Genomic DNA, 17968 nt, shown 5'->3' on the forward strand with positions numbered 1-17968 from the left:
TATTGCAAAGGGTTATTAGATTCATAAGTCACACCAAGTGGTGGGCGATCCACTGAGCAAAGCAGAAGTTCTCACATGATGACTTCAAACAAGACACATTACCTTCCAGCATCTGTTGGAGAGACTGGATTTTAAGACACTTCTGTCTCAAGGACAGCAAAGAAACAATGGTGAGTACCAATAAAAAAGACTGTTTTTATGACTGGAAGAGGAGGGAGGGAAGAGAGACAAACAACAACAACAAAAAAGCTGGAGATAGTGCTTAACGACAGTATCTAGTGTCACGGTCTGGGCTTTCTAGTAGTTAATATAGCAAAGCGTGCAGCCCGCGGAGGCCAGGGGAATTGTGCTTTAGACAGTGTAACTTTAATTGCGCCGCTCTTTGATTTAGGGCTGCGATGCAAACACCGCGTTGGACAAACTTGGAGCTGGCGGCGACTTGGCCGCAGCCGGGCGCTCGCTCCTCCCGGCTCTCTCCTGCCCTCTCTCCGAGCGGGCACGGAAGGAAGGAGGGAGTGAGGAAGGGGGAGACACCCTCCGCGCCCCGCAGCGGAGCGAGGGCCAGGCATTGTCCCGGCGTGGGGGGGGGTGGAGAGGGGGGTGCGGAGCGGAGCTGCCGCGGCACGTGACCGCGCCGGGGCCGGGGGCGCGCAGCGGGGCGCGGCGGCGGAGCGGCAGCAGCACCCTGGACAGAGGCGGCGGGGGCAGGGGGGCGGCCCGCGGGAGGCGGCGTTGGTCCCGCACCGCTCCGCGGCCCGCTCCGCGCCCCTGCGGGCTCGGGAAGCTGCTGTCACTTGGTACCGGCTGCCCCCCCCTCCCCTCCCTGCCACCCCCCGGTCCTTCCCCTCCCCTCCCCGCCCGCCGCCCTCTCGCCCCTCTGGAGCTGGGCTAAGTTGAATCGCTGGCGGTGCGGGCTGGAAGAGGGAAAGGAGAGGAGGGAAGGGAAAAAAAAAGCCACAGTCTTGCAAGCTCCGGGGGCTGGTTTGACGGTGTCAACTTTGGGAAATGCCAGTGTTTATCTCCGCGATCTAGCCACTGCTCGTGGTGTTAGCTGGGACTCAGGTAAGCGGAGGGTGACCCCTCGGGACCCCCCTCTCTCCGTGGCGCGGGGCTGGGTGCCTGCTCTTCTCCTAGTTTTGTTACCTTGCTTGACTGCCCGGGGTGTGGAGGCTAGAAAAGGTAGGAGAAGCTTTGATGAGATTGCACTACGAGTTGAGTTAAGTTGTGCCTGATTTAATCTGGGAATCTCGTCTCTATGTGCGTGTGCATGCTTTGGGCAGGGATGCAACTGATCGTTACCTAGATAAGCAGATGCGACGGATTTTTTTCTCCTAGCTAAAGATGCAAGTTGATTTTGCATAGCTAAAGAGATGCAGCTGAGCTCTGGCACTGTGCACAACGGATCTTACATAGATAAAGAGACGCAGCTGATCTTTACCTACATGGAGATGAGCTAGTCCCCAGCTTGAGGCATCACTGATGGCCCCTCTGTGTATGCAACCTACGACTGAACGGGAAAGCTGTGCATGTATTGCTGATTATCCAATATCCGCATCTACTCTGCTATAATTAAAAAAATAAAGGGGGGGGGGGGGGGGGGGGGGAGAGGAAGGAGGTGTTTGACAAGCCTGAAACCCAAACGCAGCCCCCCCACCTGGACATCATTCGGATAAGCTTTCTGCTCATCTCCTTTCTAGTGCCTCCCCCCCCCCCCCGCCCTTCCGATTCTTCCTACGTAGAAATGTAGCTAATAATATTTAGTCTCCGGGCTAAAAATAAGCTCTCGAAAGTCAGCAGTTTGGCAGAGCAGCGGCGGTAGCAGCAGCGCTCGCAGGTAGAGAAGCTCTGGGGTAGAGAAGCTCTGGGGGTCTCCGGCTCTGCACGGCAACTGTGCATTGATCCTCCAGCCCCCCACCCACCCCACCCCGCTCCACGCTACCGGGGAGGGGTGCGCTCCCGCGGAGGAGGATCCGCACGGAGCCGCGCTGCCTCCTCCGCCCCGCTACAGCCAGCGTGCGCCTCCCCGCCCGCGGGGATCCCGGTCGCCGGGAGCCACCTCTTCTCCCCGCCCCAGAGCAGCCGAGGGGCGGCCGGCTCCGCTGCGCCCCACAGCCCCACCACGGCGAGCGATCCTTGCGGCAAAGACGGTGGCGCCCCGCGGCCAGCACCGCTGCGGCGCCGGGCCCCGCCAGGGAGGGAGCGGGAGAGAAGGGAGGAAGGGAGGGAGGGATGGATGGAAGGAAGGAGGATCCCGCGGCCCCGCCGCCCCCGCCTCCCGCTGGGCTCCCGCTCCGGCTCGCACGTAGCGCCGCCGAAGAGGGAAACCCCCCGGCAGGCGGGAGGGGGGCTGGGGGCTGGCACCGCCGGGGCCTCCTGCCTGCCGCGGGGGAGGGGGCGGCATCCCCATCGCGCAGACCCGGCAGAGCCGGCGCGCAGCGCACCGCGCTCCTCGGACGGGCCAGGCCAGGGGCCAGGCTCCCCGTACCGCTGTGTCCCCTCTCGCCCCCGCCGCGGTTGCTACGGCTACCGCCTCTCCCCGAGGCGCACCGTCCTGCGGAGATGGGGTGCGGTGGCGGGAGGGGAGGGGGGAGGAAGTGGGGCCGGAACGCAGCCCCTCTGCCTCCCTCTCTGTGTTCTCCCCCGCCGCCCCGGGAGAGGCACGTCGACAACAGCCCCTCCGGACGGTGCCGTTCGCACCACCGGAGCCGGGCCGGGCATCGGCACACGCGGCCAAAATGGAGGTGCCGCAGGACGGCACCGGGGGAAGCCAGCGCGGAGCTCCCTCGAAAGTCGGTCACCTAGCTTCCCTTCCGCGCTAGTATCTGTCGGGGAGGGGGCTTGGGGTCGGGCTTCTTTAATCACTCCGTTAAACCAGGCCTCTTCCTCCTGGAAATGCGCTCACCGCAGCTTGGGCTCTGCGCCGGGGCCCCCGCCCGCGGGCCCGACCGCACTGCTGGGCGGGAGCCGGAGGAGGCTGGGTTGCACCCCGCCGCGTATTTTTCCACTTCCATTTAGAGAACTTACGTTTGCCGGGGATACCTCTCTGGGGACGATGAGAGGCATTTCTCGGGAGCTGAGCTCCAAGGCAAGGAAAACTAACCCGAGAAGAGACGAGTCTCGGAAGCAGCCGTCATCGGCAGGCTGGATAGAACTCAAACACACCTAGGCTGCAGTATCGCTTTCATTAAATTCACAATGAAACCTCCTCTGACCTTTTTATTCACTTGGGAAAAAGTCAGATCCTAGAGCTAGTATTTGAATGCATCTACTGTGATCTAGTGGTGATGAGCACTATTAAAACCCATCCACTTCCCAAAATAAGTGGTTCTGTTACACAGGAGGTTGTCAAGGATCATCTATTTGTAGGAGGTTTCCACTCCTTGGATAATTGTGTATCTTTTCCTATAGTTTAATTTTACACCCATTGCTTTCTTACCAGCTCTTAAAAAACTTTTGGTTCCAATACTTCTCTTTCTGCCTCTGTTGTCCTGTTTGTGTTAAATTGTACTCATTCTCTGCAGAGACGCATGGGACGGACAGCTGCTAACAAATGACACTGGGCCATACTTGGTCACATTTGCTCATGGTGACTCATACCTTAATCTGCAAGTAGCTTTATTGATTTTAGTACCCACTATTTCTCCAAGAGCTGTCACCGCTTTGGTGGTGGTGGTTTGTCACCGCCTTTCATCTCTTATGGTTATGATACTGTAAAATGTCCCATCTTCTTCGCATCCCTCCATCCTGCAAAGTCTGCATGTCACAGTCTTTCTTCCTCCTGTTCTGTAGTTTTATTTTACCTGAGACCACAAGTGTTGTCTTCAGTGTTTTGGTGGCTGTCAGATACTTTGTGTCTAGCATGAGATGTTTGTTTTTTTTAACGTGGTATTTGGTGTAGGCGTGGTCTTTCTTCAAGTTTGTAATTCTCAGCACCTCTCCGTTTGGGTGACCACTTGATTCCCAACATATTCCAATAGTTTCCTATTTCGAAAGGTCTGATAGTTGTCACTGTTTTTTGTGGCTACCATTCACAGATGTGGAGGGAGCTGGAGGATTATCATTCTGGATGCACACATTTGCCTTTCTAAGTCCTTTGTTCCATTTCTTTATCACACCAATATTGTTGAGCTCACAGAAATGTCCAAACAAAATGCAGGCTGGCTGCCATTTAGTAACCATACATTGCTTCCTAAATGCAGTGGCATTCGATTGCCCTGCCATGAGAAATTCTGCAAAGGTGGATGAATCCTGTGGGACACATTTTCCTCAGAGCTGTAAAGTCTTAGCATGAATCACTGTAGTAAATCACCGCTGAGCACTTGAAGATGTAGCTGCTAGAATTTTTTAATCAGATACACAAACAAAGAGAGCATCCATAAGATTTCAGGAGATCTAGTTCATTCCTCTAGCAAAAAATAGGCACATCAAGTGCTGTGAGCAGCATCTGTAACAAGCAGTGCCTCTGAAAGTTGTTGAAATCAGTAGGTTCCCTAGACTTGGGGAAAAGGTAGCACAAGGTAAAATACATATGGATAGCTGTGAACTCCCTCCCCTTTGAGCTAACATTAGATTGGGGCTAAGAAACTGGGGCTAGCAAAACCAGGCTTGTCAAAGTGGTCCTTAAAATGGAATTGACGGCTTTGGAGGCACAAAGAACTAGAAGGAGCAGAGAAATGCAGGACTAGTTTTGTCATCCTTGTTACCATTCGTGGTCAGTGAGTCCAGCTAGTAAAAGGAACCACAGAACTCAGACAGATGATACATAAAACCCCTTAACAGTTGTATGTCTGGAAGTAAGAGTTTGAAACAAGTCTGAGTATCCCATGTTTCCCTTGTGTTTGGGTTTCCAGACATTTTCACACCTCCTTTCCACCTCTCTCCCACCACAACTTTCAGAATACTAAAATGCCCTGGCAGGGAAATGTCAGGGGACATCCCACGGTACCCGGGGCGCGTGGTGAGCAGTTTCACATGCAAACCGCTTGCCAGCTCCAGTGAATCCCTACACCCACACACCAGCGAGGTGCAGGACAGGGCACTGGCTTCTCCCATTAACTGAAAATATCTCTGAGGCATAATCTTGCAAAATTATAGCCAGGAAAACATACCAACTGACACAGAGTTCATCTAACAACTGCCCACCCATTTCATCCTTTCACAAATGTGTGATTCGTGCTTGTGAGCTGTCACCGTTAACATTTCCATCTGTCTCAATATTGCTTCTATTCTTAGTCGTTATGTTATAGAAGTAGGTGTATGAAAAGGATTTTTCCCCCCTCCCTGTCTCATGAAACAAAATAAATGAGAGCCACATACATGCATCCATGTGTTTCATGCAGACAGCAAGAAACACAGACTCACCATGGTTGGGAAAGACCTCTGAGATCATCAAGCCCAAACGTTATCTAACTCTACCAGAGCCAGTACTACACCGTATCTTTGGGCATCATATCTAGACAGCTTTTAAACACATCCAGGGATGGTGATTCAACTCCTTTCCCGTTCCAGTTTTGGTAACACTTTGGGTATAAAAATTTTCCCTAATACCTCATCCAAACCTCCCCTAGTGTAACTTGATGACATTTCCTCCTGCCCTGTCAGTTGTGACTTGAGAGAAGAGACCAACACCCCCTGCTCTTCGACCTCCTTTTAGATAGTTGTGGAGAGTCTCCTCTCAGCTTTCTTTTCTTTAGCCTAAGCAAGCCTTGCTCCCTCAGCTGCTTCTCTTAAGATGTGTTCTCCAGATCCTTCACTAGCTTCATTGTCCATTCTCTGGACTTGTTCCAGCAGACTTATCAGAGGCACCAACTGCTTAAGACAGGCACCTTTGTGGCAATCCTGTTTCTAGCTGTAGAGGTGCAATAAGAACCACGTGCTTGTGGCCTCTCGGTGCTGCTAGAACATGAACTCAATGGGGAAAACCATAAATAACGTCCAAATCTAACCACAAGAGAACAATGTTGCTTTGATCTCCCTCTGAACACACAGCTTGAGCGACCTGTTTTCCTAATCACATAAGTGTCAGAGTAATTTTACTTATCAGATAATCCTAATTGGTCTTTTCCTAAGGCAATCTCAAAGGGAAAGTAGCTGTGGCACACTTCAGTATTCAAAGGATTGGGTCCTCTGCTGTGTAGACGTTTCCAAATGTGGAGCTTTCAAGGTACTCCAAGATACACTTGGACAAACAAAAACCTTTCTGCCTAACACAGGCAAAACCTGCATGTCCCACTGATTCTCTGCTCAAACTGGCTCTGGTCGGATACCTGGAGAAGTGAACAGACATTTGACAACAACCTCCAGCAAAAGTGAACTCTGCCTCCGGTTTCTTTCTTCCTGTTGCCATTTGAACTTGATGGCAGAGCACAAACTCGTAGCCTCCTGATGAAGAAAGTCTCCTGAAGTGTCTAGTGGATGTGACGTGATTTTCACCCCTAGTGCAGCTCAATGCTTCCCAGGAAGGCAGGGATTAGCCAGGTCTGGTTTGTGGCGTAAGCTGGGCTGTGGGGGGTTGGCCCTGGCTCTTTCTTGGCTAGTGGTGAGTGTTGGGACCTGGCCATTTGCCACAGAGCCAACTCTGCTGTTGGTAAGTGCTTTCCCCACGGTCCCAGGCTGTTGTATGGTCTCCCATGGGGAATCTTAGCGATGGGACTGTAATGGACCAAGGTCTTGCCAATGGTGGCCAAGCATATACTTGCTCTTTCCCCTGCCTACCTTTTTGTGGTCTGATCTGTCTGCCTTTTCTTTCTCCTTCCCAAAATAGCACACAAAACCCCAATTTAACAAGCGTAAACTGTACACTGTGGCCTCCAATTTATTTTGACATTTGGCAAGAATGATTATGCAACATGTTCATTAAGTCATAACATTTTCACTACTTTCCCATTTCAGATCCTTATTGACTCTAGCACATGTGAAGATAATGAACTTATTTATTCTCCAAATGGACAGCAGACCCCAAAGCTCCCAAGAAAGTACACTGTTTATGGATGCAATACGTGTAGGGACTTTGAAAGCCCTACATCTCACCTGACTGCTAAAAAATCGTAATGGATCATCCCTGAAAGGGATGAGGAAGGGTTTGACATCCACTAATATATTTATAGGGCTGTGTAGATAAGGAAGGAGATTTCTCTAGATCAGCTGCTTGTTTTTTCCTTAAATAAAGCCCCTTCCTTCTGATGAGCCTTTGTGGGGCTCAGGAATAATGCAGTAAACAGAGACAGTAATAGATAATTAGATGGACCAGCAAAAAAAGAAACACTATGAAAGGGGGGGTTGGTAGCACAAGGATTACAGAAGGTGTGTGGGCATTTTGACATCCAGAAAACATTATAGATCTGGTCTCAGTTACCTCAGTCTCATGATGATAATTAAGAAATGTGGGTGTAGAAAAGCTCTTTACATGGTTTGGTTGGATTATTGCTGCAGTTCAAAACACAATTGGCACAGACACCCACATTGGACATGATTGCCCTTTGATGAGGCAGACACTGACTTTTTAAAGCTGACAAAGTTAAAATTACGTCTGAAGTTTATGGGGCCACAAGCTTCTGCTGAGACTCCATTATTATAACAAATGGTAAAATACAAGTTGAAGCAGTTTATAAAACAAAACAAACCCAAAAAAGTTAAGGCATGTTGAGGAGGAAGGGAACTTGGCAGTGGGAAAGTTGTGGGATTAACCCTTCTCACCTGTTTGGCAAGAGCAGAAGAACATGAGCAGTGTCCAAGGGGTTTCCTTAGTACTTGTGGTCATACCTCCTCTTTAAAGACAGACTGGAAGGAATAGAATCATAAAATCATAGAATCAACCAGGTTGGAAGAGACCTCCAAGATCATCCAGTCCAACCTAGCACCCAGCCCCATCCAATCAACCAGAGCATGGCACCAAGTGCCTCATCCAGGCTTTTCTTGAAGACCCCCAGGGACGGTGCCTCCACCACCTCCCTGGGCAGCCCATTCCAATGGGAAATCACTCTTTCTGTGAAGAACTTCTTCCTAACATCCAGCCTATACCTACCCTGGCACAGCTTGAGACTGTGTCCCCTTGTTCTATTGCAGAGCAGTGAGGCTGCTTCCACGAATAACCCACAGAGTGTGAAGTCCAGTTCCTATAGAGCTTGTGTGTTGTATGGCAGACCATTCCACTTCTTTTATCTTCACTTGTTCTTTAGCAATACAGAGACGTGACCAAACTCCTCTCTGAGCACAGAAGTTGAAAAATACCATCAGTGAGAAGAAAACAAATTATGTTTAAACTTCTTCATAAGAAGAATGTTTTGTTTTCAAGAAACATTTGTGAATAGCGAGAGAATCATAGAATGAGAATGATGGAGACTGTTCATGCCTAAAACGTAAGAGTACAGCTCAACATACTCTTACATTGGAGATGGAGCTGTGGAAATGTCAAAGTATTGACTTCAGCCCTGAGCCTGCATTTAGGTGTCTTTATTCTTTTACATGCTTTGCTCTCTCCTTAAAACAACAGCAATGGGACAAGGTTGTATGATGGTCATCGTGCACCTATCACTTAGTTCCCATTCAGATTTTCCCTGAGGAAGCAGAAAAGGCCAGATACTGACAATGCAGACAGAGTTGCAGAAGTATTTGACATTTCAAAGTTATCTTTCCCCCCTGATATTTTCAACACAAACTCAGTTCCTCCATCGTTTTGTGGAGTGTTCAAAGGAGCTTTCAGTATTTCCCTCTAAAGCTATCGTCAGAAGTCTGACAATGACATTTGATAGAATACCCAGATTCAAAACAAAATGTGTCATGAAAAGAGAATGCATTTCAGGAAAGCAGGTGGCTACCAAAAGAAAGAAAACAAAAAAGAAGGCAATCCCTTTTCTAGCAGTAGCCACCTTTTGTAAACCTGACCAACTCTGCTGGGAATGGGATGCGGTGGGAGTCATGAGCAGGGGTCAAAAGACTGGAGCTGCTTAGGTGGTTTGTTGCCTCTGACAAATCCATGTTCATCCACATCTGCCAAAAATCTGTAAAACCATCTCAGAGGACGCTGGGCTGAATTTTGTCAGTGGGTATCTGATAAAACAGCGTTAGCCAGGAGAACAAAAAAACAGCCTTAGCAGATTTTAAGGGATACTAAATTCTGGGTTTGGAATTTTCCAGTGGATGGTGATACATCTGAATCCCTGGAGATATTCAAAGTGAGGCTCTGCACGGCCCCATCTAGTTCAGGATGCCCCTGCATATTGCAGAGGGGGTTGGACTGGATGAAAGTCCTACTGGACTGGTTGGAAGTCCCTTCCAACCCAGACCATTCTGTGATTCTATGATCTCAAATACCTTTTGCTTCCATACATGTCGCTTGCTGTAGCCTGAAGTGTGATATTCCTTATCCTATTGCTGAAAATGTATTGCATCAGAGAAAAAAACCCCAAAGGCTAATGTATCTATTGCTCATAGAAAAAGCCAACCAGAGGAGCAGTGAATCTCACAGCATTTCCCATATGAATTTCTCCTCATGTCCCAAATTGGGTTTATTGACTAAGTTATTCTAAGCTCTTATACCACACTCATCATTCATCATGGTATTTGAACACCTTTCTAAGTGTCATGACTAGTATCTGTCACATATTTTGTTCTCATCCTCTTCTGAAGGAACAAGTGTTTAAGTCTAGGGGTTTTTCCTCAGGGTTTTTTTTTTGTGAGTCTTTCACAAAGGCCTTGGTGGCACAAGAGGTAGGGGTTTAATCATAGCTTCACCTGATTCTTCTCTTTCTCTGTGGCATTCACTCCCACACCAGCAGTCGGTCACTCTATCCACCACCTATTCCCCAGGCAGATCTGATTCTCCTGCTTTTCCCGTTCACCACCTGTTGTTTTCCTCTTCCTAAATCCTTCACCTAGACTCAGTCATCAGCTGCCCAACCATGGTCATAGTCCAGGATACCCACTGCTTTTCTTGCCTCTTTTTTGAGCTCTTTCAAAGCCTCAAATGTCTCTGACTTCAGAGGGGCTTTTAATCCTCAGTCTACAGCCTTTGACACCAGATAGTTATTTTTATCATCTATTTTTCCCATCAAAGGTTTTCTGCAGCATTCCCTGAAGAAAATTCTGCTGGCTCCAAACTTTTAAGGAAACCAAAATATCTGTCAAGAAGGTAAAGTTCTTTTCAGGGCAAAGCTAGAAAGTTAACTTGAAATGGCCAGAATTTCATATTCCTTTATCCATAAGGGTTTTCCAGACAAAGCAGGGAGGAAATCCAGCCTAATATGAGGCATAGACATCAACCCAGGAGGAAAGCCAAAGACAATGGTCCTTTCAAAATGGTTTTCTTTTGGGTCTCTACCATTCCCTGGCAAGTCAGCCCATTGAATGGCAGCAGGGCAGGACCAAGGCAATGTACTGACTCGCCGCCTCCACCACCAGAGGCCATTTGCCAGCTGCTGCTTGTGTGTGACAGCTGCCTAGGGCTCTGATTAGCAGCAGAACTTCCCAGCCCACCTCTGCCAGGGTTATAAACACCGTGATGAAGATGTGCATTATGCCAGTTCCCTCTCAGAAACTGAGCACTGAGAGCAGACTTCAGCAGCTGCTCCTCCAGGACATGCTGGGGCTGATGCAGCCACAGGGCTGACTCTTGTTTGGATCATTTTGTGGTTTTCTCTCTCTCAGTTTGGGTTTGCAATGTGCCTTAAAGGTTGGGGCAGCCCCTGAGACCCCTTGTCTAAGGTCAGCCATCCCCACAAAGCTCATGGAGCTAGTTGCAGGTGGGCATTACTACTTCCCTGCATACCAATGGCCTCCTTCTCATCCTTGCAGCAGACCTGCATGTGATAGTGATGCACTGCTGTTCCTCCAGCCAGAGAACTGGAGATAAGAGGGATGGGAGTCTGTGCAGGAGTGGTTCATAGAGCACTGAGCCCTTGATATGAACAGCCATAGGGAAGAACAACTATGGAGAGCCCCTGGAAGAGGAGGTGGGTTGCGTGACATGAAGAAAAGAGCCCCGTGGAGGAGTCTCTAGGGGCAAGAAATGAATTGTGTGTCTGGTGTACTCTGGGTGAGCAGCCTGAACACTTGGTATCACTGTGATACCTCTTATCAAGCCTTGTCCCCACCTCCATATTTGACTCCTGAGAAAAAAAACAGTGTCTCAGATGCAGGAGCTCAGAACTTTGAGCCAGGACACAGTACCTGGTCTGGGGGAACTTGGTATGAAAGGTCCATCTTCTCAGCAAGCCAGCTTAGCAGCCCTGAGGCTATCTGCAGGTGTGTCCTGCCCGGCTGTATCCAGAACCTTGATGGGGGAAGCTGTTGGCCACCTGCTGAGTCTGTGCTTTTTGTAGGGTGTCAGTAAAGATCAATGGTTAGCTACAAATCAATCAGCTCAGCTCAGATGGAGGCCCAGGACCAGTTTGTCAAACAGACAGCAAGAATGTGTTTTTCATACCCTTGCCTTTCATTTCTGTTGGTAACCAGGCTCAACCTTTTTCCTGAGCCCACCAGCACATGGAATGAACACAACATTAAAAGGATGAGGGCCTGACAAAAGCACAGCAAAGCCAAACTGCTATATTATCAGTTATGCTTCCCCAGCTCTGCTGACTGGTACCATTTTCTGGCAGTTAATAGGGTCTGAATTAAGAAATTAATCAGGAACAAACCTTTAAATGATACCAGCTCTTATTTACCTTCTTTTATCCTGATAGTCTTACAGAATATTTTTAGCAGATCTTTTAAACACTTGTAACAAGAGGCAATAGCCAAAATGTCATCATTTCCATATGAAGGAGTTTCTCTCAGTGCAATTCCTACCTAAAAAGCCATTTCCCCCCTAATATGGTCTCAGAGTCTAAGTAACATATTCCATAGCAGTCACTGCTGCATCGAAACAATTTTTCTGTTTCATATCCGAGAAGAAATGTTGAATATTTAAATTCCAGATCCTTTTTGATCTTAATTCCCAACACAGAAGAGCTCTTTAGGCCTCATCAATGTGCTTTAGGTGCAATATCAGAGTATATCTTTCGTATTATGGGATCTAACCCAAATTAAGGAACCAAAAGAGGAAGAAGCTTTACATGGCTGGAAGGGTAAAGGACCTCTGCTTGAAGCAGGGTAAAGCATCAAACAGAACTGTAACAGAAGTCTAAACCAAGGGTTTAAATGCTTCACTGCAGTGTCCTTGCTGAAAACCCAGCACTTGGCTCTTATCTGATTTGCCTACTTTGCATTCCTGTTGTCTTCAATGGTGTTGGTATTCAAATAAATGAAAGCACTATATCACACAGTATCACAGTATCATCAGGGTTGGAAGAGACCTCACAGATCATCAAGTCCAACCCTTTACCACAGAGCTCAAGGCTAGACCATGGCCATATAGTACAACTGTGAGCTGCAATAAATCAGGGCAGATTAAACAAGCTAATGAAATGTAAAGAGGTGTTTAAAGCCACCACTCCCATGTAAGCATTTCTGTTTCAGCTACATGCAAAATAAACAGTGCCCAGGAAATAAATGTAGATAATGTTGTTTATGGATTTATACTCCAATGGCCTAAGTCCTGAGCCACCAAGAAAAGGTCTCATTAAATGTCTCATCAAAGCCAAGGGTTGATTTTACTTGGGTAGTCTTTGAGTCACATCCAACCCTAAAAATAGAGGGGCTTTGGGCACGTTGGGCACCTGATTGCTGTCCTCCTGAGGTTCAAGTTGCATGGCTTTTGCAGTGGTGACCGTGTCCCTTGCATCAGATGGTCCTGCCCTGCCACCACCCCTGAAGAACCACCCTGTCCTTGTGCAGGCTGGGACAGACAAATCAATACATTTTCCCATTTGAGCAGTGGTGTAGAACTTGAGGAAAGTTATTTTAAAATATCTTACCATTTGTATCGATTTTGGGAATCAATATTGCAGGACTTTTGCATTCCAGGGTAGCCATACCTCCACCCTGTGCTTCATCCCCCTTTCTCTGCATCTGAAAATGACAGCCTGAGCCTGTCGTGGGCTGCACAGAGAGAACCCAGTTCTGGGCCACTCAATTCAAGAAGGATGTTGAGGTGCTGGAACATGTCCAGAGAAGGGCAACAAAGCTGGTGAGGGGCCTGGGGCACAAATCCTATGAGGAGTGGTTGAGGGAGCTGGGGGTGTGCAGCCTGGAGAAGAGGAGGCTCAGGGGTGATCTTATTACTGTCTACAACTACCTGAGGGGGCATTGTAGCCAGGTGGGGGGTGGCCTCTTCTCCCAGGTAACCAGCAACAGAACAAGGGGACACAGTCTCAAGTTGTGCCAGGGTAGGTATAGGCTGGATATTAGGAAGAAGTTCTTCACAGAGAGAGTGATTGGCATTGGAATGGGCTGCCCAGGGAGGTGGTGGAGGCACCGTCCCCGGGGGTCTTCAAGAAAAGCCTGGATGAGGCACTTAGTGCCATGGTCTGGTTGATTGGATAGGGCTGGGGGTTAGGCTGGACTGGATGATCTTGGAGGGCTCTTCCAACCTGGTTGATTCATTGATTCTATGATTCTATGAACCCACCACGTGTTCAGTCACTCCTGTCCTGCACTTGTGAGGAGGCAGATAGTATTTTAACAAGGAGAGCACCACGAGCACAACCACAACGATACAGATGCTAATTACTATTTAAAGCAGTCCTGCAATGCAAGTCAATGAAATCCCTGGCCAGTACAGAAAAAACACGGACCCCTGTGCAGATCCTGTTGCCTGGGGCTGGGCTGGGTGTTATGATGGAAGGGAAGAGGGAGCAGAGAGACTCTTTCTTGGCCCAGGGGATGGGCTGGCACACGCAATGGTGGCCCAAATCTTGACCCTTTTGCCCCTACCGCTGCTCACACACCACCACCCGCCTGCTCCTCCTCCTCCTCCGTGGATAAACACCATCCCTTTTATCTGAACGAGTGGAAACCACCAGACACATGGCTGCCTATTAATCTCCAAAGTGGAATGTAGTAACATTTATAAACAACATGGTTGCAGTCATTAAATTAGTGGAAGATTAACAATCTCAAGTGCTCAATAAACAGAACCGACAGCAAACAAATGAAGCGTGTTAGTCAAGGGAAATTTGGGCTTTAGTGCGACTGATCCAGCACTTGTTTCTTGAGCCACAAGTCACAGTAACTGGAGGAGGAGCACATAATGTGGTCTGGGTTTCATTTCCAGGACTCTCTTTATTTTTTATTGCTGCACTGATGATTTTAGTTTGCAATTACCAAAAATATCTACTGTTCCTCGGGTACTTCTCTCTTTAACGCTTTAGGAGGTTAACATGAAAACCCTTTTGAACTCCAGAAGTGTTTCTCAGGTAAAATAGCTCAATACACCATTAAAAAAATATACCTTGAGTTCATCTTTAAACACATCTGCTCATTAAAAGTATCGACGTGGCTGTGCTTTAAAGAGGGACAGAGCCAAAGCACCTTAATCTCCTTGGGAAAATGAAGACAGCTATTTAAGTACAGCATAAAATGCCTTCATATGAAAGCAGTGCAGGGCAGGAGAGCTAGAAGAACTATTTAAAGTTTACACATGCTTTTCATTCCCAAGGATCTCCATGTACCCGAGGAGGATCCTTCCTGCCAGCTCTGGGCCAGGGCAGGGCCCCGTGGGCAGTGGGCACCCAGGCACAGCTACCGCCCCCCTGGCACCGAATGCCATCCTTCATCTCCCCTCCCTGCCTGTTTGCTTTAGATCTGTTATCGCTCATCACCCTCCGGGCAATATCTCTGAGCGGCCGCACCTGGCGAACAGAGTGCTTGAGTTTGATGTCAGGGGAGATTTTAGTTGCCTAAATAGAAATAAAGACAAAGGAGCATTCACAGGGCTGCAAACCTGGGGTTTAGAGGCTTGTTTAGGACGGACCCAAAATAAGCTTTGCAGAGTTGTGCACTGAGCGGGTTTGGGTAAGGCACTCTGACAAGATGCCTGGCTGAGTTTATTAAACCCCCTGGAATCTGAGCCCTTTAAATATTAAAAATAATCCACTGTATTGCATCTAATTGGAACCCACTGACTACTTAGAGGAAAGGAGAGATGAGTCAATCCCAACACCTTTCACCCACAAGTGCACCAGCAGTTTTCTGATCTTCTTTAATCATAGAGCTCCAATGGCCGGATTGGTCACAGGAGTGCATCTCCAGCCAGCTAAGCTTTCCTCATTCGGCTTGAGTTTCCCCCATCCTGAGGAATCACTCCCAACCTCTTTGGGGGAGAGGGGATTTTCTTTTCCCTTCGCACATCTGCAGCTCGCTCAGAGCCTGCTTTTCTGCTGTTGTTTCATGCTGTCTTTTCTGTTTGCTGTGATGGAGCCACAGCCAGGCTGTGCCTTTGTTAGCAGGGAGGTCAGGGGTGAGTGGGGAAGGGCTTGGGCACCGCATGCCAGATACTCAGTACACTGGATACTTGCAGACACAACCCAGATGCTCTGTTCTTTGCCCAGGTGCTGGATGTTTAGAATGACAGCAGTAAGGCAGAGACACCTGGGAGATGAATTCCCAGTTTTAGCAAGTACTGGAGCATCAGGCAATGATAAACCCAACTTATCGTTTTGCTGCTGGGTTGGATGTGTTCTCTTCTTTGTTCTGGTCTTCACCTTTTCGGCTGTGCCACTGTCCTTGATAGCCACCCTCCACCCCACAGCATGGGGCCAGCTCTGCACCAGCTGCTGGATCAAGCAGTGAAGACGAAGGGTGAATTATTCTCCCAGCGACCCCCAGCCTTTCTGCATGGGGAAGAGGGATCTCATGTCTAGTTTCAGAGCAGCATGTCCAAGCAGCACGTGGAGTTCATGCAAAACCCCCAAAAGGGAAGTCTGGAGATTTGAACAGTGAAGACTGTGTGTGTTCATCACTCAGTGCATGTGGTAACTGTCACACATAACTCATATTCCGTTCCTACCTCAGGTGATGCCAGCAGAGACAACTTTATTAGTGGTGGCAAGGAACAAACACAGAAGGGGTGTGCTTACCAAACAAGCATGGTCATGAGCAGCTTAATAAATTGATATGTAATAGAGACATGCATTTCCTCATTTGCAAAAGGCTAATCTGCACCTACCACAGAGCTCTGTTGCAGAAGCAGTTTCATGTGCATAAATTGTACTGAAATCCCTGACTAGAAGGCATGGGACAAGATCCAGGGTACAGAGCTGCCCATGTGACGGAAAGCTGGCATACCTCTAGCAGACATGAGAAGAGACCAATTATTTTAATTGTTTGTTGGCAGTTTAAATTCACTTCTGCTGTAGCTGCAGGGTGACAGTTCTGAGTTATTAGGTGATCTTTTCTTCAGCAAAAATGTTGTGGTTTCGGTGCCTCTGATTGAATGGGTGGGTTTCACCACTTCATCCTGTATGCATGCAGCCTACAAACTATGTCTGATGTAAGATCTTTGTGCCTGTATTCCCATCTTTCCTGCTTTGCATAATGCTTTCCCTGCTAGAATGAGGCCAAAAGGGCCTCTTAGCAGAGGTTGTTCACTGAAGGCGAAATTACTTGATATTAAGAGCAAGTACCCTTTGCTACTTAAGGCACAGGGTGTGTTCTGGCCACCTAGCAAGCTACTTGCAGACCAGAACCACAGCAACACTTTGTGGGCTGAACACAACAAACATCTGTGAGATCCAAATGCCACCAACCCCGTTAACACACAACACATACTCAGGGGGGGCCATGGCCACAGCTTGGTAAACACCTGGGTGCACCGCCCCCCTCCTCTCTTCATTTTGCTCAGCCAAAGCCTGGCCTATCACAGAGATACTACATAGCTGAGCAGTATTTGGGTTTGGTCCTTGAAGATGCTGAGTGTTTTCTGTTTCCTGGTCCTAATGATGTTTGTGTGGAGCATTGGGCTGTGTATGCTGCCATCACTGAATCATGCAAGAGTGGTGTTGTAGCCCAGTCATCTCCTTACAAATGCAACGTGACTGCAACCTCCACTTATGTTTACAATCCATTGCAATTTTTAGCATTGCTTGAGTTGGAAAAGTTTATTTCCATGAACTTTCCAACTCTTTAATGTTAAAAAATAACCAAGATAGGTAACTAGGAAACACGATTAAACATAATCAAACATAAAATCCTTGTAGTGATACAAGAACTGATCTCAGCCAATTAAAATTATTAATAGAAAACAATACTTTAGTGTCAAACCCCAAGTACATCAACAGCATTTTCATTTCTGTAATCAGGATTGGTTTATATTTCCTGACAGCCAAGTGAGAGGCAACCCAGATTGTAGCTTCTTGAACTTCTTCTCATTCAAAAACAGGTCACAATGCTACGTGAATGAGGAGTGTGCAGACACTCTTTTGGGGGGGAGGCTGGATCACCAGTTGTGCATTGACCAACTATGGATCTTTTAAGAATGTTACTTCTTTTCCAAATATTGGCCTTTTTATTGCTTCTCTTACAATTGCAAGGGGGAAATTGAAGAGCCTCACAAACTACTTTGTCATACAATTAGTTTATCAGTAATTTTGGACCTCGTACATCAATCACTATAATGCATAACCTCCACTGAGACACAAACCAGATGTGCATGCTTCTGCTTTCTTTATAGTACCTACAGTATCATTAGTGCCTAGGCTGCAGTTTAAATTGAATTCAGCAGAAAGCAATGGTCTTACCCCCCTGCAAGCCATCTGATAGTGCTGCAGGGATAAATCAACATTATCATGATTGACGACTCGTGCTCTTTCTTGCTCTTTCCTTCTTGCTGTATGGAAAAGGGTGCAGTGTGATTTGTGCTTGCAAAGAATGGTTTTCACTAGCTAGGTATAAGGCAAAGATGCTGAATTTCAAGGTGAATGCTGGAAGGTGACCATGTTGTGACAATGACATGGAGAGGCACAATGCTGAATGAAACAAACCAAACCCACCAGTAAAGGGTTTGCCAGCCCACCTCTTCCCCACGCAGCCTGTGGTGTGGCTTTCCTTTTGAGCACGACTCAGCTCTGGTGCCTGTACAACCCAAGTAAGG

General features: G+C 47.9%; 1 protein-coding gene across 2 annotated transcripts in view; it reads left to right on the forward strand.

Annotated features, from left to right (window-relative positions):
• BDNF (brain derived neurotrophic factor) overlaps positions 1 to 17968 on the forward strand; it is a 44886-nt gene continuing 26918 nt past the window's right edge. Inside the window, exon 1 of one of the 2 annotated variants that reach the window (XM_064163850.1) lies at positions 1 to 170. In XM_064163850.1, coding sequence (XP_064019920.1) covers positions 168 to 170 — 3 coding nt within the window. In that variant the 5' untranslated portion in view covers positions 1 to 167. Of the gene's footprint in view, positions 171 to 940; positions 1063 to 17968 lie in introns of those variants that run through there. The other variant, XM_064163852.1, reaches the window with a different exon arrangement.

This window comes from Pogoniulus pusillus, chromosome 24 (assembly GCF_015220805.1).
Source record: "Pogoniulus pusillus isolate bPogPus1 chromosome 24, bPogPus1.pri, whole genome shotgun sequence".
NCBI classification, from domain to species: Eukaryota; Metazoa; Chordata; class Aves; order Piciformes; family Lybiidae; genus Pogoniulus; species Pogoniulus pusillus.